The sequence below is a fragment of the Camelus bactrianus genome, chromosome 15 (assembly GCF_048773025.1).
Source record: "Camelus bactrianus isolate YW-2024 breed Bactrian camel chromosome 15, ASM4877302v1, whole genome shotgun sequence".
NCBI classification, from domain to species: Eukaryota; Metazoa; Chordata; class Mammalia; order Artiodactyla; family Camelidae; genus Camelus; species Camelus bactrianus.
Genome location: NC_133553.1, coordinates 13,892,928 through 13,915,845, shown reverse-complemented (window position 1 = coordinate 13,915,845; position 22,918 = coordinate 13,892,928). Strand labels below are relative to the sequence as shown.

Genomic DNA, 22,918 nt, shown 5'->3' with positions numbered 1-22,918 from the left:
TGCGCTGCTGGGGGGAACGTGACAGGGGCAGCGGCTCCTCAGAGAAATAAAAACAGCCGCGCTGCGAGCCGGCCATTCCACTCCTGGTTCTTCATCCCAAAGAAACGGGACCTGGGCCTGCAGATACCTGCACCCCCGTTCAGGACAGCAGCACGCAGAAGGCCAGGGCTGGGAGGCAGTCGCACGGCCCGCTGACGGGCGACGGGACGGCGAGAACGGCTGCCTGCACACAGGGAGCAGCACTCGGCCTCAAAGGGAGAAGCCCCTCTATCCACTTCAGTGGCAGAAAGGTCACGACACTGAGGGGGCTGCATACAGATTGTTAGGTTTCCCGAAGCCGTCAGGTTTTGTCTGTGGTTCTGACGTTCAGACTCACAGAAAGGGAAACTGCTTTCACTGATGAACTTCTAGGCCGGGCATCCACATTATATGCGGCCAATTTAGGGAAAATGGTGCAGGTGGGAATTGGAAAATAAATTGCAAACTGTAGCGCACAGCATTAAATTTCTATTAGGACCCAACAAAATTGGACTGTTCGGCTATTCTGATAAAACTTGGAAGAGCTGAGGGAAAACAGCTTTTTAAGTTCCGTTCTTTGCCCATTAAATCAGAATGAGGAGAGGGCGCCGTTCTGTCTTGTTTGCTGTCTGGACTCTTCAGCCGTATAACTGGTGCTCTAAGACAGCCAAGCTCCTGCACCCCCACCTCAAGTCAGCTGGCCCTGTAAGCACGAGGACATCCCAGTGTCCTGATGGCTGTTCGAGCTGAAGGACGAGCACGGCGGGTTAATTTAGGACTTTAAGAAAAGCCAGTGGGTCCCCGCAGACCCCTTCCCGCCGTGGGGGTTGGAGGAGGGCGCCACGGCCATGCCCACTCTGGCCTCGGCCGAACAGCGGAGCTGGTCTTCGCTTCTCTTACAGGAGGGCTGGTCAGCACCTCCCGGGCCCTCCAGGGCGTGCTTACCGGAGGAGCCACGAAGACATGGAAGGACGAGCCCTTCAGGGCCAGAACTTGGGTCTGAAGATCTGAGAGGAGCCGGCCCCATCCAGCCTCTCGCTGGCCCACCCCATGTGCACAACCTGCAGGGGAAAAGCTGCACATTAACCACCAGATCTCAGCAGGAGCGCAGGGTCGGGGCGGGGGGACCGCGTCCAGCACGCTCGCGTCCGCGGACTGGACACCGGGAGGGCTGGGTCGGTCAACGTCCAACCGGCAACCAAGCAGACACGACACGAATGTGCCACGTCTGGGGTCGCTCGCCCACAGCTCTGCGAGGGGCCAGGCTCCGCGCGTGAGCTCCTGCGTGGCCTTAGTCTTGGCCCGTGCCGGGCTTCTCCGCTCCCTCAGAACTGTGCCTTCCATATTTATTTTTTCACTTTTTTACTTATTTATTATTATTTTTTCTTTTTTAGGAGGAGGTAATTAGATTTTACTATCTACTTATTTATTTTTTTAATGGCTGCTCAGAGGATTGAACGCAGGAGCCTGTGCAGGGAAAGCTGGCACTCTGCCACGAGCTACGCCCTCCCTTCTGCCTGTTTTTTAAAACAGTATTTCCTTACACTCTCTTAGGGGTTAGTATTTCAGATTTGTCTACGCGGTTGCAGAAAGCCCTAACCGTAAACTCCACACCTGTGTGAACGTTAGTTAACACACATGGGAGAAGCGGTTGTTCCTTCATAGTTCAGCTTCCTAACAACAGTGAACATAATACTGGGCATTGAGCCTTCTAAACCTAGAGACGCAAAACACAAACCGCAGCGATCAGAACACGACCTTAAAAGTTAATGAAAACAGAAACACGGAATCCAGCGCGTGAACTGAAGTTGGCTTCCCTGAGGTTCTAACGTGATGTGCTCGCAGGCGGTGGGAAGAGGAATTTCGTTTTAATTTTCCCGTTTCCTCATTTTGCTACGTTAACAACAACAAAAATCCTGCACAGTGAATATTAAAACATTCTGCACATTTAAACAAAACGAGGAGTAAGTCATCACAGACGCGCCGACCGCTTTATGAACCGAAACGTCTGAAGGCAGGCGTGCCCCCCCGGGTCGGAGACCCGGGAGCTCGCAGGAGAGCCCTCACGGCAGCCAGCAGCCGCGGGCTCGAGCTAGGTCACCTCCTTCCCATCTTTACCTGACAAACCACTGCCGGTTCCGCCTGTGCCTGGTGAGAGGCTTCCTGGGCCAAGGCGCCAGGGGACATTTTACAAAAATGCCATTTTCACAGTGTTCCTAGCAACAGACAAGCGGAAATCACGTCTCCTGTTTACAGAGAGTGGCGGCCACAGCTCAGCGGGCACCACGCTGCTGGGCCTGGGTGCTGAAGCCGGGAGCTAGGGCGTCAGGCCGGCCTAGACGCAGGAGCCTTGCAGAATGGCCCGCTGTTTCCCTGGCTCGTGAGCCTGCCCGTTCCCTCTGGGCTCAGCCAGCGTCTCCCGAGGACGTAGGAACCACGCCACCGTGGTGAGGTTTCAGTGCTAAAACAGGCAGTCTACTGTGAGCAGACAAGAAAGCCATTTCATATGTGTCTCGGAGTCATGTAACGTCGCTGGTCTCCATTTTCTGTGATTAGCTCCCGTGGAAATTCCGAGAATCTGACGCTGAGCCACGGGAACCCCTCCCACAGCGCTGGCGGGCCCGAGGTCAGGGGAGTCAGGGCTCTGGAAAGCGCGCCGATGCAGCTGACTCCCTGAGCGTCTAGTGGCCTTGAAGCTGACCACATGGATTACCTAGAACACCTCGGATTGACTGACTCCCCCCTTTATGTCTGGTTGGGTCACACAGATACACTTTCTAACACGAGCGGTAATACGGCTATAAATCGTAAGACGTGCTCAGTTTCCATCGTTAACACCTGCTCCGTCGTAGCCGCGTTGTTTGTGTTCTTACCCTTTGAGTTTTAAGAGTTCTTTGTATATTCTCGATAAGAAGAACTTCATTTTCTCTCTAGCAAGTCTAGCAGACCCTTGATATTTCTAAAATGAATTCAAGGAGTGATTACTGAATCCCACACTCACTGCTGTGCGAGCACGATGATTTGTACAACTTACGTAACACAGGATTCATTCTGGGTACGGTTACCAAAACCAATGAACTGCAGATACACTGAGTGAAAACACACACAGTGAAGGAACATACAGAACTGCAAACATACACAGTAAAAAGCGGGTTTGCTCAGAAATCAGCCTCCGGTACGTGAAGTCTGGATGTGTGGTGTTAAGGAAGCTGCATTGGTTATTTTAAGCTGGTGCCTGTGATCATCCTTCTGAACGTCTTTGAGGGGCCGGTGTTTGGATACTTTTTTCTTAGTTCAAATTCATCAGAGCCAATGAGCTGCCCTGTGGTTTGGGACAATATCCACCCCATTATGCTATTTGCTGATAGGGCTGCCTTCTTAGCGGTGGGCTGGGGGCCACTGGGTGACACTGGGGCAGGGACTCTGGACATGGAGCCAAAGTTACTCGGAGCCCTGTGTCCCCGTCCTCACCTTCAGAACAGGACTGACAGCCAGGCACACGCCTATTCTGGGGGCAGGAGCAGCGGTCTGCACACGGGTGCTGGCATCGCACAACGCCAGATCGTCTCAGCACCCTTCTGGGTACACTCTTCTGGGACTCTGCTCCCCTCTGGGTCCGCATCAGACCCCACACTCTCTGAGGGCGAGGCTGCACGCCCCGCCATCTGCCCTGCAGTGCAGGACTGGCCGAGGGGCCTGGTGCCTGCTCCCTGAAGGAAGGGGTGTCGTCCTCCCTCTGTCACTGCGCACGTCTGCACGAGCAGCGGAATGGGCATGCAGCAGGGCGTGCTGACGGGGGCATCAGGTCGGCCGGCTGGAAGGCCTCGGTTTTACTGACGACTGTCAAAGCATGGAGCCAGAATTTTTAGAAAACATAGAAAACTGTTTCAACTCTAAATCGCTGCAAGTTTTCGAGGCAGCAGCTCAAACCTGTGCTTTGATGCTCCATCTGTCACCAGGAACCGCACCGAGCTCCTCCTCATGCCTCTGTGTCGGTGCAGCTGGTGGGGACACAGAATCATCATGGCCCAGGAGAAAAGTAAGCGGCGGGAAGCAAGCAGCCCCCGCAGGCCCCCGGCAGCGCCATGTGAGGCCCTGGGCCCCCAGACAGGCCCCCCCTGCTGAGAACCCCGGCAGGCAGGGCCTGCAGCCTGGGGTCCTGGGGGGGGGCGGGGGCGGGGACACAGTAATTCTTTTGTCTGCAATGGGGAAAACTCTGCTGGGATCTCCCTTCATTTTTAAAATCTCGCATTCCAGTGCTGCCACGTCTCCCCGTCCTCTTTCTCTTCATGAACTACTTGGTCACGCACTGCAGTTCAGACGCCACGAGGGAAGAATGACGCACTGGGATCTGACTTGTGGGAACTTAAGATGGCTGTAACCCCCACAGACATAAAAGTGTAGATTAATGGCAGACAGAGAGATGCTGACAGACAGACAGACAGGTACACAGAGTTGCATCACAGACGGTCCGGCTGAGCGACGAGCTGAGAACATGAGTTTAGCTGAAGCGGGAAGCCGGGCTCTCTAGCACAGCGCAGCCTGTGTTGTCCCCGTGAGAGCCCTTCAGGGACAGAGGTACCGTCGATTCCAGCTCAGCCTGAGAGTCACTCTTTCTCAGGAGACCCGGGCGCCAGCTGGGACCCCAGAACCACATCGCCCAGAGCAGGTCTCCCCACTGCCCCCAACCCTAGTCAGGCCGCCTCCCTCCTGGGGCCGGGCCGGCGTTGGGTTTGCTGTTTCCCCTCCTGGGTCTGGCTGACACAGCGCTGGGCACAGCCCTCGACAGGAGTTAGACGCTGAGGAGCCAACTGGGGGCTCCTTTCCTGGCCAAGGGGTCGACGCACAGATTGTCAATAATCTGAAACGTCTAAACATTGGATGTGAAGTTGATGAAATTCCGTATGTAACTGAAGTCTGCCTAGATTAATTAGCAAAGAAATACGTTACCGCTTAGCTATTACTGGGAACACTGGCAGCTTTAGCAGCCTTTTTTAGGTATATGCAGCTCACAATTTCAAGGGAAGCTGATTTTATCTTTTATGGCTTATTACATAATCCAAGAAGTGTATATTATAATTTAATGAACACATACCTGACTATATTAAATCAACGGGATCTAACCATTAAAATAAAAGAGCGTAATTTCATTTATCTTTTCTGATTCATTTCTATAGAAAAGTCCTTTTTTTTGGTATCACCTGAATGAGTCAAAATAATTCGTTTAGCATCTACAAGATAATGACTGTACAGCTGGTCTGTTCCTTTTCACAGGAAAAGCTAAACAACGCGAGTTATTTAGGCTTCTTTTAAATTTGGTGATTAAGGAGCCATGTCTCCCTTTATTTCAGGTTTTCAAGAAGAAATTCATTTTGGAAAATAGGTTCTTGCTATTTTCGTAGGGTAAACACGTGTCCTGGTTTTCCTGGGACAATTCTAAACCTGCTCCTGTGGTCTCAGCGTTACTGTCAGGTTGTTCTTCACCCCAGAAAGAAGTGCCCCAGCTTGGATGACGAATTACAGTCACGTTACGCACCAGACGCCAGAGCCTAACACTCTACACCCCAGGCCTCTGCATTGTCCTCCCAACTCTGTTCGCTTTTGCTTTTGTTTGCCAGTCTCAGTGGCTGTCAAGCATCTTTATTTTTTCATATTTATTCAAATATTATTCTTGCTACACACCAAAATCAGCAGTTAATTGTTCAAAGTGAGAAAAAAAATCCTTTTTTGAAAAACAGGATGCAACACCATAAAACTAACCTCCTATAATGCAAACAAAATGTTTAGTGTTTAGAGAAAATGGGAAACAGTCTCCTGAAAGCCTGGCAGGAGTTGGTTCTTTCTTCATCCTACACAGTGAGGCTCCTCTGTAATATTTCCTTCCAAAAAAACTAATTCAAGCCCTTGAGTAAATTCAAAGTTACACAGAAATTTTAAGGTTGAAAAAAATGACTTTAGATTACCCATGACAGCTTTCTTATTTTCTAGATAAGAAACCAGGAATCAAGTGTTAATTTGCTCAAACGGCACCACCAGAGAAGGGATCGCGTGGGACCAGAATCCAGGTTTTATTCATATAAAGCCACCCAGACTGGCATCACACGAACATGGTTAACAGGAGGTGATAAATTTCACTAAGAGAAAACCAAAGCAAAATTATTCCATGGCCTCGGAGGGTTTTGAACCATAATTCACTTAATGTTCTCTGTGCTGGGAGTCAGGTCCTCAGACTCCGTTCAGGGCTCTCTCCTGGGGCTCATTTTTAAGCAAAACAAAACCCATCTTGACTTCCAGGCCGGTGCCCTTCCCAACCTGCCAGGTGACTCAAGTACAGCCATGAACCCCAGGGGTCCTCAAACCCATGAGGTCCAAGTCCCGGGAGGTCCGCACGTCAGCAGGGCGCCTTCTCAGCACAAGGGGTGCTCATGGGTGCGGACTTGACTGGTTCCAGACTACTGAGCGTGAGCGATGTGTTTGGAAAGTCCCAGGGGAGGGCGACTCCCCAGCAAGGACCCTAGAGAAGCCGGGAGGAAGGGGCTCTGGCCGCGGGCGCTCCCCGTGGTGCGGGAAGAGCCTCTGACTCAGCAGAAAAAGGCTCACGGGACATGGTGCCGCTACTGATTGTGCCGACAGAACCCCGACCTCAAATGGCAAGCTGTTGTCGGGGGCAAAGGCACCGACCTGGTCTGTTCTCCCGTCCGTCAGCTTTGGGAAATAAATCCAGAGAAGACACATGACGTGTGAACCACGGGGAGGTGTGTCCCCAGTGGAAAGTCCAAGAGAAGCGTCTGTCTTAGGAACACAAGGTGTAGCAAGGAAAGTGTGTTTGTGTGTGAGCACGAAGACGAGTCCTCTGTTGTCTGAGGACGTTTGAGGGACGTTACATCAAGCAGCCCCCCTCCCTCGCTGCCCCATGTACACAGACACAGCTGTTCACAAGTTCAGAGAAACATAAAAGGAATACAAGGTAGAGGAAGTTTGCCTAGTGTTTCTTTTCTAATTTAAAGACGCCGACTAGAAGGGTTTAATTTAAAACATGGCTCTAATTTCCTGTCTTTTTCAGTAAACGTTTGATTGGCAGACACTTTCCTGAATGTCTTCCACTTTGAATCAAATTTTATCACTAAGCACTATTTAGAGTATTTATACACACTATTTAACGCAAACTGAACGATTCTTTGGTTTTCTTAACTTGAGGCTGCAATGGTGCTTCCTCAAACCTAGGGAATTAGAACCAGAAAGCTAATGGGCTATGAAGTTTTAAAGGTTCACGCCTGCAGCTTTGGCTTTGACTTTATCAGAAAGGAAACAGGGAGTAACACAGGGACTTCAAAGCTCGCTCCCCTGACACAGCTGAGGACTTGCACCCCTAGTCAGCACGCACCCCTCGAGCCAGGAAGTCGGGCGTGTTCAGGGCTGGCCTCTGCTCTCAGAAGGAAGAACTGAGGGTTCCTCATGAGGCAGGGAACATGGGTCGAGGTAGGGGCCCCCCAAAGTGAACACACGGTCTGCGTGGGGGGGGCGCTCTTCCCCAGCAACAGGATCTGTGGCGTCAAAGGCCTCCCCAGAGCAAAACTTCCCAAATGAGGGCGCCATCTGAGAAAACGACACGAATCCAGAACCTACGCGCTGTAACTGACTACACTTCAATGAAAAACATTCCGAATTACACGGGCGTGTCTCCGCCATCGATCCCCTCTAAGCTTAAACGATCACACCCAGTTACCTTGTGACCACGGCCCCCTACAGAACGCGGCTGCCCACAGCACCGAGATCCGGCTCTCAGGGCGGAGCGGCTCCCGGCGCCACTCCCAGCACAACGGCAGTTTTACGCGGGGGCACTGAGGGCGTGGCCCTGACTTGGGTCTGACGTGTGCTGGGGCTTTCCTATCCACGTGTCCGAATCCAGCTTCAGAAACAGAAAGAGGCTGCTGTTGGAGACTTGCACGATCCACACAAACGCAGTCCTACCTGGTCACCAGGAGAACAGCCCGTATTCACCATTCTCACCTGCAGAGAGAGGGGAGCAAGGAGTCATTGTGACATGTGTATTAAAGCCGTAATTTCCCACCCTGTCGAGTTGACAGCTGAAGTTAATCAGCTGCATGAAGTGCCCTTGGAAACAAGTGTCTTTTAGGAAGCTTTTTCCCCAAAAAACAAGAGCAGACACAAATGCATGGTAGCGGCTCTCATCACAGAAAACCCAAGACGAGCACTCGGTCTGCTCTGTTTCTGGCATCAGCATTTTGTGAAGTGAGGCAGTGGGGCAGCTGCTGCTCAGAGCTCAGCACCTGAGGGTCCGGGGACGTGGTCGCTGCCCTAGGTGATCAGGGTCGTTACGGTTCCCACATATCACACCGCTCCTTCCTGGGTCCCCTAGCCATCCTGCACGGTGGACCTCACTCCCCCGGATTTACAGCACGGCCACAACTACGCAGCTGGGAAGTGGCTCTGAGCCCGCAGTTCTGGCTCTAGAGCACTCGTGTCTCCTCCCCCCGCTCTGCCTACGAGCTGCTCTGTGCGGGAACCATCGGCCTGAAGGGCTCTCGTGGTCAGGCGCATTCTGCAAGTGTCCGTCCACCACCACCTGGGTGTTCCTTTCCTCCCGCCCACCCGGATACCTTTGGAAGTCAAAATGTCAGGTGGGAGAACTGAGGTCCTAGAGAGGAGCGGGTACCTCCAGTGCAACGGAGAGCCCCGTGGTCTGTGGAATAGAAACCTCACAGGGTCTGAAACTGCTCCAGCAGCCCCTGGAAGGTGGCGGCACATGAGAAGAGGGGGCGGTGGGCTGCTGCCGGGGCCGTGACTGGCTGGCCAGAGGGCGTCCAAGGACACCAGGCCCCTCCTCCACAGCGGCCCGGGGACGGAGCCAGCTCTGGGCTGCCAGCGTGGCCCGCGGGGCATGGCACTGGCCGGGAATGAGAACCAGCAAACCGTCCCCGGCCACCTCCGGCCGAGCGCTGGTCCTCCCACGAGACCTGCACTGCGGACGCCAGGAATCACCTCGGGGACCTTAATGCTGCACGGATGCTCACCTCCCGCCACATCTCAACCTGCCAGCTATTTTATGTTTTAACTTCGTGCTGACTTTGATCATAAGATGGTTCTCCCAAGGAGACAGAGCACTCTTCCTTCCTGGGTACCTGCAGTGAACCAGGAGTATTCTTGGTAGCTGGGCCTCTTTGTAAATTTCCTCAGTGTTTTGGGAAATGACATCTTGAACCCGATTAGGTTCCCCAAATAAAAACGCCACATCACACCGACGCGCTTGGGTAAAACGCACATAAAGGCACCTGCGCGCAAATGTTTCTGTGCAGGCGGGAGGGGAGCGACCAGCGCGAAGAATCCGGACGCTTGGTTGAGCCTCTGCTCTTACATCAGTCATTACAGCTTTGCAATGACTCAGTTGTTTAACTTTTTTTAGTCAGAGATTCGACGTGTTCTTCTGTTTAATGTTATTACCAATGTGTTAGGCTCAACCGCAAGTAACAAAAAAGTCTTAATTATTTTTGTGGACACGATGGGAGGTCCGCACTCACGTTCTGCAGCGTCAGGTGGCTGATGTTTGCTGACACGGCCCTGAGCCAGTCGGCGCCATCCTGGGCTGTGTGACACTGCAGGAGCCCCGTGCTGCCCCCGTCTGGGGCCAGCACCTTGAACGCGCCGGACCTGCGGGAAGAGCGGAGACGCTGGAGGGGGCCCCTCGGATCCAGAAGGGGCGACCGGAGGGGGCGGAGGTGACCCCATCTGCAGTCACCACGGCAAACCCAGTGCTCAGCCAGCCCGTGTCAGGACCTCAGGTAGGTTTACTGAAAGCAAGCTCAAGGCCCTGACATCCGTCACCAATAGCTGTTCCTATTTACTGAAAATATGGAAGGCAATTCAGACAGGAAGTACGCCCTGCTCTCGTGGGAATGGTGGCGTTCCTGTCTGACGGGGTCCTGAGCCCAGCTTTTTGAAGACCGTTCATCGCGGTATGTGAAGCTCCTGACACAGGGTGACGGCGCAGGTCAAGCAGCAGCGTCACTCAGCACGAGGCGCGTTTACGGCCGCATGTGCACTTCTGATTTACAAAAGGGCTTTCGAAGAAGTTGGTTCTCCTTTATTTTCACTATAAAAACCGCCCTGCTCCAAACCTACCGTGACAGTTCTCATAACAGCAACGTAACTGTAACTTTCAGTAGTTCTTTCCTACCCTGCACAGCCTTTCTGTCTAAGGGAATGCACACACATCTACTGTCACAGGCTGACGTGCGTCCCCCCAGAATCTGCACGTGGAAGCCCCAGACCCCAGTGCGGCGTCTCTGCAGACGGGCCTCCAAGGAGAGAAGCCTGAGCGAGATCGGAAGGGGGGCCCTGATCTGACAGGACTGCTGTCCCTGTGAGATGAGGCCCCGAGCTGGTCTCCACCTGAGGACGAGCTGCAGAGCCGGCCACTGGGCAGTCAGGAGGAGACTCCTCACCAGGCACTGAACCCCCCTGAGCTTTGATCCAGCACATCCCGCCTCCAGAACTCTGAGAACATACGTTTCTGTTGTTTAAGCCCCAACCTACGGTACTTTGTTACTGCAGCCTGAACTAACGTAATTATTACAATAAAGGAGTGTCATTTATACCTCTGTTCCTTTTTTAAAGAAACCATGTATCTAATCCATGCAGTTTGCATTCATGTCCTTAAGGAGATAATTGAAAGGTTAAAAAAAATAACAAAACAAAACAAACCTTTTTTCTTAAAAAAAACAAGATTTGCACTAAATTACACTTTAATAATCTTTCAGACGTGGGTTTAATCATGGTTTCATTAAACAGACAGAAGGATGTGACAGAAGGGAAGGAACCGGAGATGACATAAAACAGCCCTGCACATTCAGGGCCGAGGCCGCCAGAGCAGGCTCCCTGACCGCACAGCCCTGTCTTTCAGTGAGCACACATCCCGGCCAGGTGTCAGTCCCGCCCTGGGGAGGCTGCCTGGGTCAGAACACAGGGGCCCTTTACAGCCATGCGTGTCCCCGTCTCCACGTCCTGCTCCAGAGCCCTGGCTCAGAGATCCTACCTGGGGGTCGGGGGGCCGGGGAAACAGGGCGTAAAGTCTACAGCTCCTGCCTTCCTTCCAAAGGAACTCACTCCATTTCCAACAGAACTCGGAGAAGTCCAAGGTCGTGGGTGACCCAGAACAACAGATGTTTTGGTAAAAGACCATTGGAAGGAGCGTCCTGGGTGACGCAGACACAGGCTGAGCTGTCGGCCGGCTCACTCTCAGGAGAAACCCCGGAGCGACGCAGCCGGAAGGGGCCCCCCTGGGCTCGGCTCGGAGCTCGGACGCTGGCCCAGGAGCTGGGGCTGGTCTGGCCTTCTCACCGCAGGGTTTCAGCGGTGTCTCTGCAGCTGGGACAGCAATGCCTCTTATTTCCAGTCTAGTTCTGTTAACATTTAGAACTGAAAACAGCATTTCTCCTTCTAGTGACTGACCCTCCGTGGAGGCCCGACGGTCACCTTTCCACGGTCGGAACTACTCCCGGCGGCAAACCAGCTCTCTTCTGATCACTGACTTCTTATGGTGCTTACTTCGTGTTACCATCATCACTGATTGTTGTTGCTTTTGCACACGCGGAACCCGCCTGGACGGAGGGCCTGCACTTTGGGGAGGGCAAGGGGGCGTCATCGGCTGGTGAGGCTGCAGGGTTTCTCAGCGACTCCATGTCGGACGACAGACACACACCTCAGCTCTTCCACCCCCACTCCGCACTGCGCGATCCGGGCCACGGACAGGGGCAGCGACGGGCGTCCAGCCAGCGCTTCTCGTACTTTGGTTCATCAGCTGCGGGCGAGGGAGGTGGGGACGGGGCCTGTGCAAGGCAGACGGGAAGCGACAGGCACAGAGTCAGTGGAGAGCAGGCCAGGCCCCCCAGCCCCCAGACGCACATTAAACACGTTTCAGCTGCTGCAAGAGTGGGTGCGGCCGTGTGCCCAGATCTGGGGAGGAAGACGTCCTCTTCTACCGGAATTTAAATGCTGTTCTTCCTCTAGTTTTAAAAACAAAACGCTGCCCCATAGAGAGGAGAGTCACAAGGGAGGGGAGGGAGAGAGACTACAGCTGGAAGGAATTTCAGGGACGTGACGAAGGCTCTGGGTCCAGGGAGGCCGTGAGCCACCTCCCCGACCTGGAAGGTCAAATTGGAGCGAGCTCGGAGCCAGGACGCAGCGCACAGTGATACACAGAAACACAGACAACGTGCTAATGTCGCCCAGGCCACATGACCGGGCTTATGCATGAACGGCAAAGACCCCACTGTCCACCCGATGGACGTGAGCAGCGGGGACGCCGCTGGGGACGGGGAGCCAGGTCCCTCCCCAGCAGGGCCTGCAGGTGCGAGGAAGGTGCGTGGAAATGTGAATGAAGCCACACAAACAGCCCCATTTCCAGACGAACAACCCACAGGTGCCCAGTCAGCAAACTGCCGGGTCCTGGGCCTGAGGGAGGACACAGCCCTGGGCCCAGGCGGCTGCACCTCGCCAGATGCCGGACACCGAGTCTGCTTCACAGGGAAGCGTCCTCACAGCAGCCGGGCCAGGAGTGAGAAAGGAAGGTTTTCCCGGAACCTTCCATCCAGGAACAGAGCAGAACAGGGTACGAATCCCCAACATACAGCAAACACACTAAGGAAGACGGCAAAACCGATTGGCCCCGAGGGCTCCACCAGAGAGGCTCACGCCCGGGGAGGCCGCACAGACTTCAGGCCCTGTGTGCCGACCCCCAGCGCCCGGAACGCGGGAAACGGTCTCAAGGATGAAAACAGGGGCCTGTGGGGCGGCGGTGCTGGCAGTGTGCTCCTCTGAGAAGAGTAAGGCCGTTCAGGATGCGCGGGCGTGAGAATACCCCGGAGCTCCCACCTCGGGAATCCAGCAGGGCCCGGGAACTGCCCTGATGGCCAGAATGCCCTCCTCAGACCAGACTCCCCGCGGGTCTGTGTTGGACGGCCTCCGGCTGGACAGCGCCCCCACCCCAGGATGAACATATTGGGTCCCAATCCCTGGAACCTGGCACCTCATTTGGACAAACGGTCCTGGCCACGTGATTAAATTAAGGATATGGAGCTTGGCATTGACCCCGGATTACCTGGGTGCCCCCGAAAAGCTACTGCAGCCATCCTCACAAGAGGGAAACAGACAGAGACCATAGAGCGGAAGAGCAGGGCCCCGTGAGGACGGAGGCTGAGTCAGGAGCAGCGTGGACACACCACAGGGGGCCCCTGCAGCCTTCGGAGGGCCTCCCCCCACCTGATTTCAAGCCCTGGAGGCTGGATTTGGGTCCCCCCCAACACTCTTTATTTAAATGTATTTATTAATTCCATGGCCTGTAGCTCGGAAGCAAAAGTATTACAACAGATGTCTAAGCGAGATTTTATGACTGCTCCTCCGTTGCCATCTTTCTGCAGTTGCGTTCTAACGCCTGCTGCGGGATTTGCTGGCGCACACCTGAGCACGGAAGACTCAGAGCCAGTACTCAGCGTGGACTTCCTACTGGCCTTACTGAGCGACCGTCTGTCTACACCACGGCTGCCCCAGGTGAGGACTCATCATCATTCACGACACACCACGGCCCGTCTCCAGTCACCAGCTTCATCACCGTCAGCTGCAGTGACCACGCCACGTTCACGGTGCAAGGGTTCTTTACGCACAGTCTCCCTGCGGTTTGCGGAGCGCGGCGGGCTGCGCTCACTGACTCACACCTGTGCCCACAGCGTGCGTCCACACCAGAGTTACTGGGATCCTGCTGCAGCACCACCACTGAGGAGGTCACAATGATTCCAGGACACAATAAACATTATTTAAATGAGCAAAATAATACGGATTATTTTATAAAATCATTTAAGTTCACTCTTTAAAACATACCAGAAGAAGCAATTTCCCACTACGAAAAACAACTTTTCTTCTATAAAATCAGGTTGCACTTCGTAAGCCCTGGGCACGTTTTAGCATCAGACTATGAGGTTTTAAAGGAAGCTTTCGGTTCCCTCTCCCTTAGAGCTCTTCTGCCCCAGGGGCCCCTGCCCAGCCCAGAGTTTCAGGTCAGACCTGATGCAACTTTCCTCTAGAAGAATATTTTGTAGAACCCAGAGGCTGAAGGGGGCCGCCAGGTCTCCGCAGCGCAGAGGAGTCCTCTTGACGGCGGGTCCAGGGCTACGGGGGAGGAGGGAGAGCCTGGCAGGGGTCACCTCCTAGCTCGCTCCATTCCTGCATCCCTGCGGGACCCACGCTGCCCGCCCTCTGCCTCTGCAAGCCCCGGGGTCTGGGGGAAGCATCTCGGGAAGGAGCCTGAGCTTCCCCTCCCGACGGGACACCAGCAAAGCGGGCCAGGACAGACCTTCCAGAACCAGCAGTCACGGCTCCATCAGCTCAAGTCCTGGCGGCTTCACCTCTGGGGGCGGGTCCCAGGCTGAGGGACGGTCACCCGCAGAAAGCAGAGATCACGATTCTAATTTCAGCCCCAAACAGCACATCCGCTGAACAGCCTGCGGAGGTGACGAGGTGTGTTCCTCCCAGCGGAGCCGAAGCCCTGGGTCAGACCTGTCAGCTCCCCTGAAGGACCCGCCGCGGAGCAGAGCTCGGGGAACTTAGGGTGACACCCCCCATCGACTCCAGAGGAGGGGCACCAGAACGCGCTTCCCTGTACGTGACTCACGATGCAGCCGAAAGGTGCCAAGGGAGCAGAGGAGACAGGCCGTCCTGGTTCTGAAACACACGTGCCCGACCACCTCACGGAGCCTTGACTCTGAGGGGCCTTGGTTCTGGGATGAAAATTCTGAGTCGGAGCCCGTAGTAGTGTCAGTCTTTGCTGGAAGAGGATACACCGATTTTCCAGGTTCCCCCGCCTGCCAGGAAGCTTGTCTGGGACCTTCTGCCTGCAGAGGGCTGGGCACCACAGTGGAGGAGGAAGAGGGGATCCCGCCGGCGGGAGTGCCAGCCCAGGACGCTGCGGGACAGCCGTGCCCCACGCTGCCCCGAATTCTGCGAGATGAAGGTGAGCTGCAAACCGCCGAGCGCTCCTCCTGCTCAAATGCTCCACCTCTGCCCTCCGCCCGCACCTTCTGTGCTGGTGGAGAGTGTCTGTAAGTCAGCCTCTTCTAGGAAAATCTTCAGTGCTTTAATACTTGACGTTCAAATGAGAAATCTGAAGCCGACTTCTCCGGTCTTGCCGTCTTATGTCTGCTGTGAGTGGCTGGGGGCGCCCCAATTTCTTCTTTTATTTTTAACTGAACTATATTGAGGCATAAATTACAGAGTGACGAGGACGGACTTAAGAGCACAGTTTGGTGAGGCCTGACATTCGTGTACACCTCCTGCGACCGAGCCCCGAATTACAAGAAAGGTTGACTCCGCCCAGACACACAGCGTTCCCCACGAGGGACGCTCCCGGAGCCGGTGGGCAGGCACCTCCCTGGCAGCCCAGGTGGTCCCCGAGCCGACCTCCGTCACACGTGACGCCCACGTCCTCCTCACTTAAATGACGAGCTGGTCACCCTGACTCATGCGGGCCCAGTGCTCACTTCGGGGACAGAGGCTGTGACTGTACTGTGACGTCCACGTGGCAGTTTTCCCTTCTTCTTGCTGTCGTGACTCCCACGTGGTAACTTTCACTCCCGAAATCACTCCCTTTGGGGGTTTGGTCTCTGGCGTGGGTGACAGTCCAGGCCTCGCCCGTCCCTCCTCACTTGCTAAGCCCCCGGCCCGGTCCCTACTTCCCCACCGCATCCCCACCGCATGTCCCCACGGAGGGTCTGAGAGACGGACCCGCTTCCAGAGGGGCCCCCACGTCGCCCGTCCAACCCCTCGCTCGGCCCGAGAACCAGGCCCTCAGGATGGAGGGGACTCTCCGGGCTTTGTCCCAGGTGCAGCCTGTGGTCTCAGGCTCTGAACACAAAACAAACAAATATTTATTTAACATAACAGCACCTTAAGACATTTAAGCAAAGTATATTTAGCCCCTTTTTACATGAAAATAAACGAGGGTTAAGACAGGCTCAGAGAAGCAACCCAGGGTTCCTACAGGATTTGACTTTTTGCCCAGAATGCTTATAATTTTCTCAGTTAAATAAACTACTGCTCAGTATTTTTATAGGAGTTTTAAAATACATGCATTCCTGCAAACCACGGCTTTCACGGTGTTGAACCTGCACGTCAGTCTCCGGGGGCGGCTTGGTCTCCTCGTGTTGGCGCTGGCTGTCTCTGAAGGGACGCAAGTGTGTTTTGCGCAGACACCACCCTCCAGCCGGCCTCGGCCCTGGTCTGAGCCGAGGTCATCCCTGGACGGAAGCCAGGGTCCCGCGGCTTTTGTAACAGAGCTCCAGCTCTCACTGCACTCCCAGTTCTAATTTTCTTTGAAAATGCATCACACCCAGACGTGCCTGCATCTGAATGTGGACAGTGGACCGTCCCACGGCGCCCCTGAGCTGGGCAGGTGACAGGAGCAGCAGGTGGGCCGCACTTGTCTTGTGAGGTGACCCGCTGGACAGGCCGCCGAGGTCACACAGGGACCACGTACGAGCGCATCCGAGCAAAGTAGTTTAAGAAGACGTGCCGCTTTGCACAAACGAGGTTTGCATGTTCTACAAAGCATCCTATCTGTCAGCTTTTAACCAAGTGTGTTTCTCACTAAAATAATTTTTGCCTGTTTTGCCTCCAAAGAGCAGCTCTCGAAGGCTTGATTACCCATCAAATGCTAACCATGACTGAGGGAGAAGCTTCATTCTACCCTCTTCCTGCAGCTAAACGAGGACATGCGTCTCAGGAGCAAAGCAGCAGAGCTGGGCCCCGTGGTTTTAGCCACAAAAATGTGTCAGTGATTTTTCTATTTGAACTTAATATATTTTTAGTGGAAAAGTTTAGTTTGTTATTTTAATGAAATTAATCCATTAATTTTCTGAAGACAGCTAAGTACCTAAATGACTGAAGTTGTATAAATTTTTTATTATTACAGCAGTTAAATAATTTAAAAGCAAATGAACCGATCTGACAACATACCATTGTTATATTCTTCAAATTGAAATCATTGTTACGATGATAAGATTGAAAATATCTTATAACATGAATGATGGAAAAAACAGGGCTTGATCTTAAACTCTGGGTGGTTGTGAATCAGGCCTGTTTGGAAGCCAGGTGAAGTCTTCACAGCCATCAGGCTCGATTTAAGATGCAGGTGAACGAAACACTGAAGCACAGGGCGAGAAGAAGACAGAGGGTGCAAATACTATCTTTAGAGAAACATGGTATTATTGAACAGGACGGGGGGCTCCCAAGGTGGAACGGCACTCTGAGAGACTGGACCCACAGAGTGCGGCACCGACGCCAGCAGAGGTGAGTCACTTCCTGTGTCAGGACTGTTGGGATCAGACCTGGTTCCCGAGAAAAAGACGGCACAAAAAATTGTCGAAGAGAAAAACTACTTCACATTACAAGAGAAAAACCAGCATTTTGTGACGACAGTAATGGAGGAAAACAGGCCCATTTCAGACACAGACACTGAGCGGCTCCGCCAGGAGTGAGCGGGGTCCAGGACCAGGTCACCAGGCTCAGATTCCGACGCAGGTGCGCACTGGCTGTGCCCTGCTGTGCGAGCAGGCATGGCCCTGTCCCCTTGCTCAGTGAACTAAATTCCTGTGCCTCGGAGTTTACCCTCCTCCAGACAAAGAAGGTGACCGTGACGGACGTATAGCATCGGAGGGGTTCCTGTAAAATGACTGCCGTGGCAACTGGGGCTCTTGTAACGAATTCTATTACGAAATGCAGCTACACACTTAAGGAGAAAGGTGCAGTCACCCATGCCCTTTCCTTCCATGGATCATCATTCCAGCGCCTGGCGTGTAGGATTTACTTTTCCGTGCCTTTGTAAATGATCGTGTTTCTCGGCACAGACGCTTTTGAAAATTAGTATCATGCCAGTACGTTCCAGTCATTAAACAACCTTACTAAAACCCATTTTAAAACACTGGAAAATCTCATCCCGTGAATCGCTCACCGTGTAACTCATTACTTCCCTGCTCCCGAGAAGCTGGGTGGACTCACTCCTCCTCAAGCACATATCGAATGTCCTGTCGTTCATTCCTGATGTGGAATTGCTATGTCGAAGGCGAAAGGACCCAGAACAGTCTCAGCGCCTGCGGCCGGACGCCCTCCCGAAACACGGCCGCCCTGCGCTGGACGGCCCGGCCGCCCCTCCAGGAGGACGGCACTGGGGACCACCGCCCAGCGCCCTCCGCGGAGCCTCCCGGTCAGGGTCTCTCGTCACCTCTGCGCTGCCGTGTCCCCGAGCCGTAGACCCCGCTGACCGGCTGGGGCTTGGATGCCTCCCGGGAGACCGGCCTCTGTCTCCCCAGCCCCGGTGGTCTGTAACAGGCTTACTGTTTCTACGTAACTATGTGACTGTTTTCTAAATTCCTTAGCAGTAAGGTAGCTATGCACTGTCTTCTGCCAAGTAAGCCTTCTTCAGTCTAAGGTGATTCTAAGTGATTTATTTAAATTTCTGGCAGCTTTTTCCCTTCTAGCTGCTGTATGAAAGTTTCTGTTACGTTTGAAACACACAGTCAGCGTGACACACACACTCCTATGCACACGTATCTACGCTCGCTTGTGAAGCAGAAACTACCTGCAGCCCGTGATCTCCCGGGGGACTCACGACTCAGAACACTCCTGATGCCCCCAGCTCCATGGGCCCCGCCTCCCCCACAGCAGCACCCTGAATTCTGCAGCAGATGCAGGGTCCATGCAACACAGATGACAAAATGCAGGGGCCTTTTGAAGCAGCAGAACACAGAGTGAGTATGCAGCCAGACGCTGTGACCGGCTGCCAAACCCACCCCAGCAGGCCCGCCCTCGGCTGGAACACAAAACACCACCGCACGTGGCCCCAGGTGCAGTGCTGGGGAACCACCGACGCTGCAGAAACGGGCGGCCAGTGAGGACGCGTCGCTGCCCCAGCCCCCGCGGAGCTGAGGGACCTGCGCTCCTGAGTCCTTCCCCATCTTCTCCTCGTGACCAACACTTTAAGCCGTTTCCAGGCTTGTGCCTCAGAGAACATTCTTGGGCACGTCCCCCAGGGCACAGGCAAGTGGAGCTCTGGTCTGCCCCGGAGGGCACTTCCAGCGGTTACCCGGCACGCCAGGCTGTTTCCAAGGGGTCACACCTGCAGGGGGACCGTCAGTCAGTCCCCCTGCGGGTGGCCTTCCTTCCAGGCTCCGCCACAGGGGACGGACGTCGTCGTGATGTGTGCGTTTCTTCTACAATCGTGAACCTGAGAATCTCTTCGTATGGTCGTTACTCTTGTTTCCTTTTATGGAAATGCCTAATGGTACTTTTGTACATATTTTTATTGTGCTGCCTTTTATTTCAAATGGCAACTGTTCTTCTATTCTGAACAATAATTAATTATAGTAAATAGTTAAGACAAGTGTTGAGCTGCCTTTTCACATTATTACAGTGTTTAACGAACAGAATTCTTTAATGTAGTCAAATTCAGCTTTTTTAAAAGACGGACATTTCCCCCTTATTCTGAGGCCACAAAAGTATTCTAATTTACTTTCTAGGTGTTTTACAGATTTGGCTTCATACATGAGCCTTTGATCCACCCGAGACGGGTGTGCAGTTCAGGCGTCCATCTGGGTAACGTTCACAGTTTTGAACAATCCGCCTTCTCCCCCGGCGATCTCCAAAGCGCCCTCTGTGACACTCAGTTTTCTGCACGCACTAAGGCCCGTTTACAGTCCCTCCACTGCATCCATCTTTCCTTGATGCTCACACAGTCTTACTTGCCATATCTCCACCGTAAATACTGCTCTGGGGGACAAAACCCCCAACTTCCTCAATACTACCTTGACTCGCCTGGCTCCCTGGTCCTTCAGAAACGTGGTGAATTTTCTTGTTCATGTCCACAAAGTGTCCTGGTGTAACATGTACCGACACTGCTTGGGACACACACACATTTGGGAACCAGATCCTAAAGCCACAGACGCTACCAGGAAGAAATGGACACACCTGGCTATACTGAAAGTAACCTCTATTTATCAGGAGTTGGTGTAAATACAGTGGAAACACCAGCTGTGAACTGTGAGCAGAGAGCTGAGACCCAGAATCCATGAGGCGTTAGTTCCCAGCGTACATGGGGAACCCCAGTGAGTCAGGCAGGAGAAGACAGACAGGTAGGGGTGGAGGGGCCCCGGTGACGCCCCGCCCTCCCCAGGGAGGGGAAGGCAAAGCGAGCATCAGCAGGACCGGCCAACATGCCTCCTCAGTGACAGCCCGGGGGAAGCCGCTTCACGCCTGCCTGCTCAGAAACCCGAGCCCACAGCACAGCCTGGAGAAGCCAGGTCACCTGGAGCCCCCTCCCCCTGCCTCTGGGAAGGCAGCCGGGACGCCACAGTGAAGAGACGCTGTCATTACTCTGGAAACCAGGCCCTGGCATCACAGGTCGGGGTCTGCAGCCGAGCAGGTTCACGGCAGCTCCGGGCTCAGGGACAGCAGGTCGGGAAAAAAGCAAGGAACACAGGCCGAGTGCCTGGTGATAAGCGAAGATCGGCAAATGACCCGTAGCACAGTCACACGATCACACACCACGGCCCGAGCAAACACGCGCACGTGGCCAGGCGCGCGCACGACAGCGGCCGTGGGGCTGTGGGTGACGGCGGGTGCAGGCGCGAGTCCCCGCCGGCCAGGCCAGAACGGCATTTCCCACGGCTCAAACAACACGGAAGGGGGTACTGTTAGGGACCTATACATACGGATGAAGCATTGTTTTATCAAGGGGGTGACGAACTCAAGATCCAGGATGCAGTTTATTTTGGGCAGGCCGGAAAATGGGACGCGGGAATGACACAAAAGCCGTGACAATATTCTAGCTACCTGTTTGCGTTATGAGTCTGTGGTTGTCCGTTTTATTATTTGCTTCATAACTCACACAGACCTGATGTCAAGAACTACTGCAAAGGGTAAAACTGAAAGACAGCGGCCTTTGTGCCAACACGAGGCGCCCTCTCTGGCCCTGCCTGCAGGTGAGGTAGCTGGCTGTCCGCCGGTCGAGTGGGTACAATTTCCCACAAAACATCTGTCCAGCTGTTTACGGGATTCTAACCCGTATCCGCCAACCGCCCAGTGGACGATGAGGTCCCACCCAGCAGGGATGGGGTCAGGCCAGGTCTCCCTGGGGGGGCACCAGCCTGGGGTCCTCTGCGGCCCCCCACCCCCGTTTTTGCTCAGCTCCGTTTTTCTCGGGAAGGTGAAGATTTGGAGCCCGATGGGAACTCACTGCAAACACACAGCCTCACACTTCCTAGGTAGTTTCTGTTAATTCTGGAATAAACTGCTTTCTCGAGAGTCTGGTGGAAGCCTGCTGAACAGAACCCCTGCAGTCAGGCTTCCCAGAAGAAGCAGAACCGGGACTCAGAGCAAGGACCCCGGCCTGCTCACGAGACACCATGACGCACGAGCATAAAGTGCCCTGCGAGGGAGGCCCAGGCGGCCCCGGTGGGAATCACGCCCACGGAGGTGCATCCTGGACCCTGTCTCTGGAAGAGGGGGGACTCGGTTAAGTCAAAGGTCAGGAGGGGCACGCTTACCGTGGGGCCGGAGTTTCCGTTCAGATGCAAACCGCTGTCAAAGAGGGGCCAGGAGGTCCCACTGCCACCGGTGTTGGGGTTGCTGGGTGGTCCCGGGGGCCCTGCAAGCAGAACAGAGATGTCGCTGCAGACGGTGCTCCAGCACGAGTCCCAGCCGTTACGGCGCCTTCAGTCCCACCAAGCGTGTCCCCAGAGAAGCCGGGTCCCTCGCCGAGCAGCGGGGGCGTGGTGCTGGCTGTGCGGCCACGCTGGCCCCTCCTGCCCCGTCTGCATCCTGCGGGGGGAGGGCGCCGGCCTCTCACGGCCCCACCAGCCTGTCACCGGCCCCCGGGGTTCCCGTATCTGCACTCTCCACCTCAAAAAGGTGGCTCAGTTTCTCAAAGTTATTCCTGAGCTTCTGATTTTAATTTCAGTGCTATTTATTTGTCTGACATTTTCTGGGTATCTGCGCTGCAAGTTGCTTTAGTGAAAAATGTAAAGACAAATCCGGAAAGTTTGTAAGAAAAGAGGAAGCAGCTAGAGACTCAGCAGGGGGCCGAGGTCGGGCCTGGCTCCTGCTTCCCGGGGTGAACTGGGGATCCAAGTCCAGTGTCCCGTCTCAGGCAAGTCAGGACCGGTCCTGAGCTCGGTCCCCATTTTGGGAAATAGAGGGACAGGAAAGGGACCTCGGTCCTGTTCCCCACAGCCCCCACCGCCAGGGAGCGGACACCTGCCGACCTGGGGGCCCAGGTGAGGTGGGACAGGTGCTGGCAGGGCACCTCCCCCATCCAGAGACCAGCCTTCCAGAAGCCGCAGGGGCGGCAGCGCCCCCAGCTCCTGTCAGCTCTGACCCCCGCCCGGGATGCCTTGCTGGGCGCTGGACGGGCACTGGGGCCGCGGGCAGTGAGGAGGCCCCCGAGCAGGGGGCACATCTCCTGAACTCTCCGCAGCAGCGAGACCGACCCGAGGCCAGGACGCGGTGTCCCTGCAGTCAGGTGCTCAGCCACGGCCCTTCCAACCCACTCGGCAATTCCAGAGAGAAGCCACAGGCCCTGCGTGTCCTGTCACCAGGACGGGCAACGGGCGGGTCCTGGTGGACGTCAGGGCCGGGCTGTCTGGCCAGAGCTGGCAGCGGCCTGGCACACGCTCCCTGGTTTCTTTTGGCTTGAACATTTTCAAAGCCAACATTAGCCTTCAAAAGCCTATTTCTAGGGGGACACATCACGTCAGGCAGGGGTACCAGAGCAGCAGGTGAAGCTGAATCTGACCTGGAAATCGGGTTCATTTGATCAAAATCGACACTGCATTAAAAGTCC

The 22,918-nt window shown here is 54.6% G+C and overlaps 1 protein-coding gene across 1 annotated transcript in view; it reads right to left on the bottom strand.

Annotated features, from left to right (window-relative positions):
- The window catches only part of SNTG2 (syntrophin gamma 2), a 125,017-nt gene that overhangs the window by 77,378 nt on the left and 24,721 nt on the right, over nucleotides 1-22,918 (bottom strand). Inside the window, 7 exon segments of the mRNA XM_074341598.1 lie at nucleotides 964-1,007; nucleotides 1,010-1,079; nucleotides 7,990-8,028; nucleotides 9,558-9,687; nucleotides 11,738-11,798; nucleotides 11,801-11,864; nucleotides 21,624-21,724. Of these exon segments, the coding sequence (XP_074197699.1) occupies nucleotides 964-1,007; nucleotides 1,010-1,079; nucleotides 7,990-8,028; nucleotides 9,558-9,687; nucleotides 11,738-11,798; nucleotides 11,801-11,864; nucleotides 21,624-21,724 (509 nt within the window).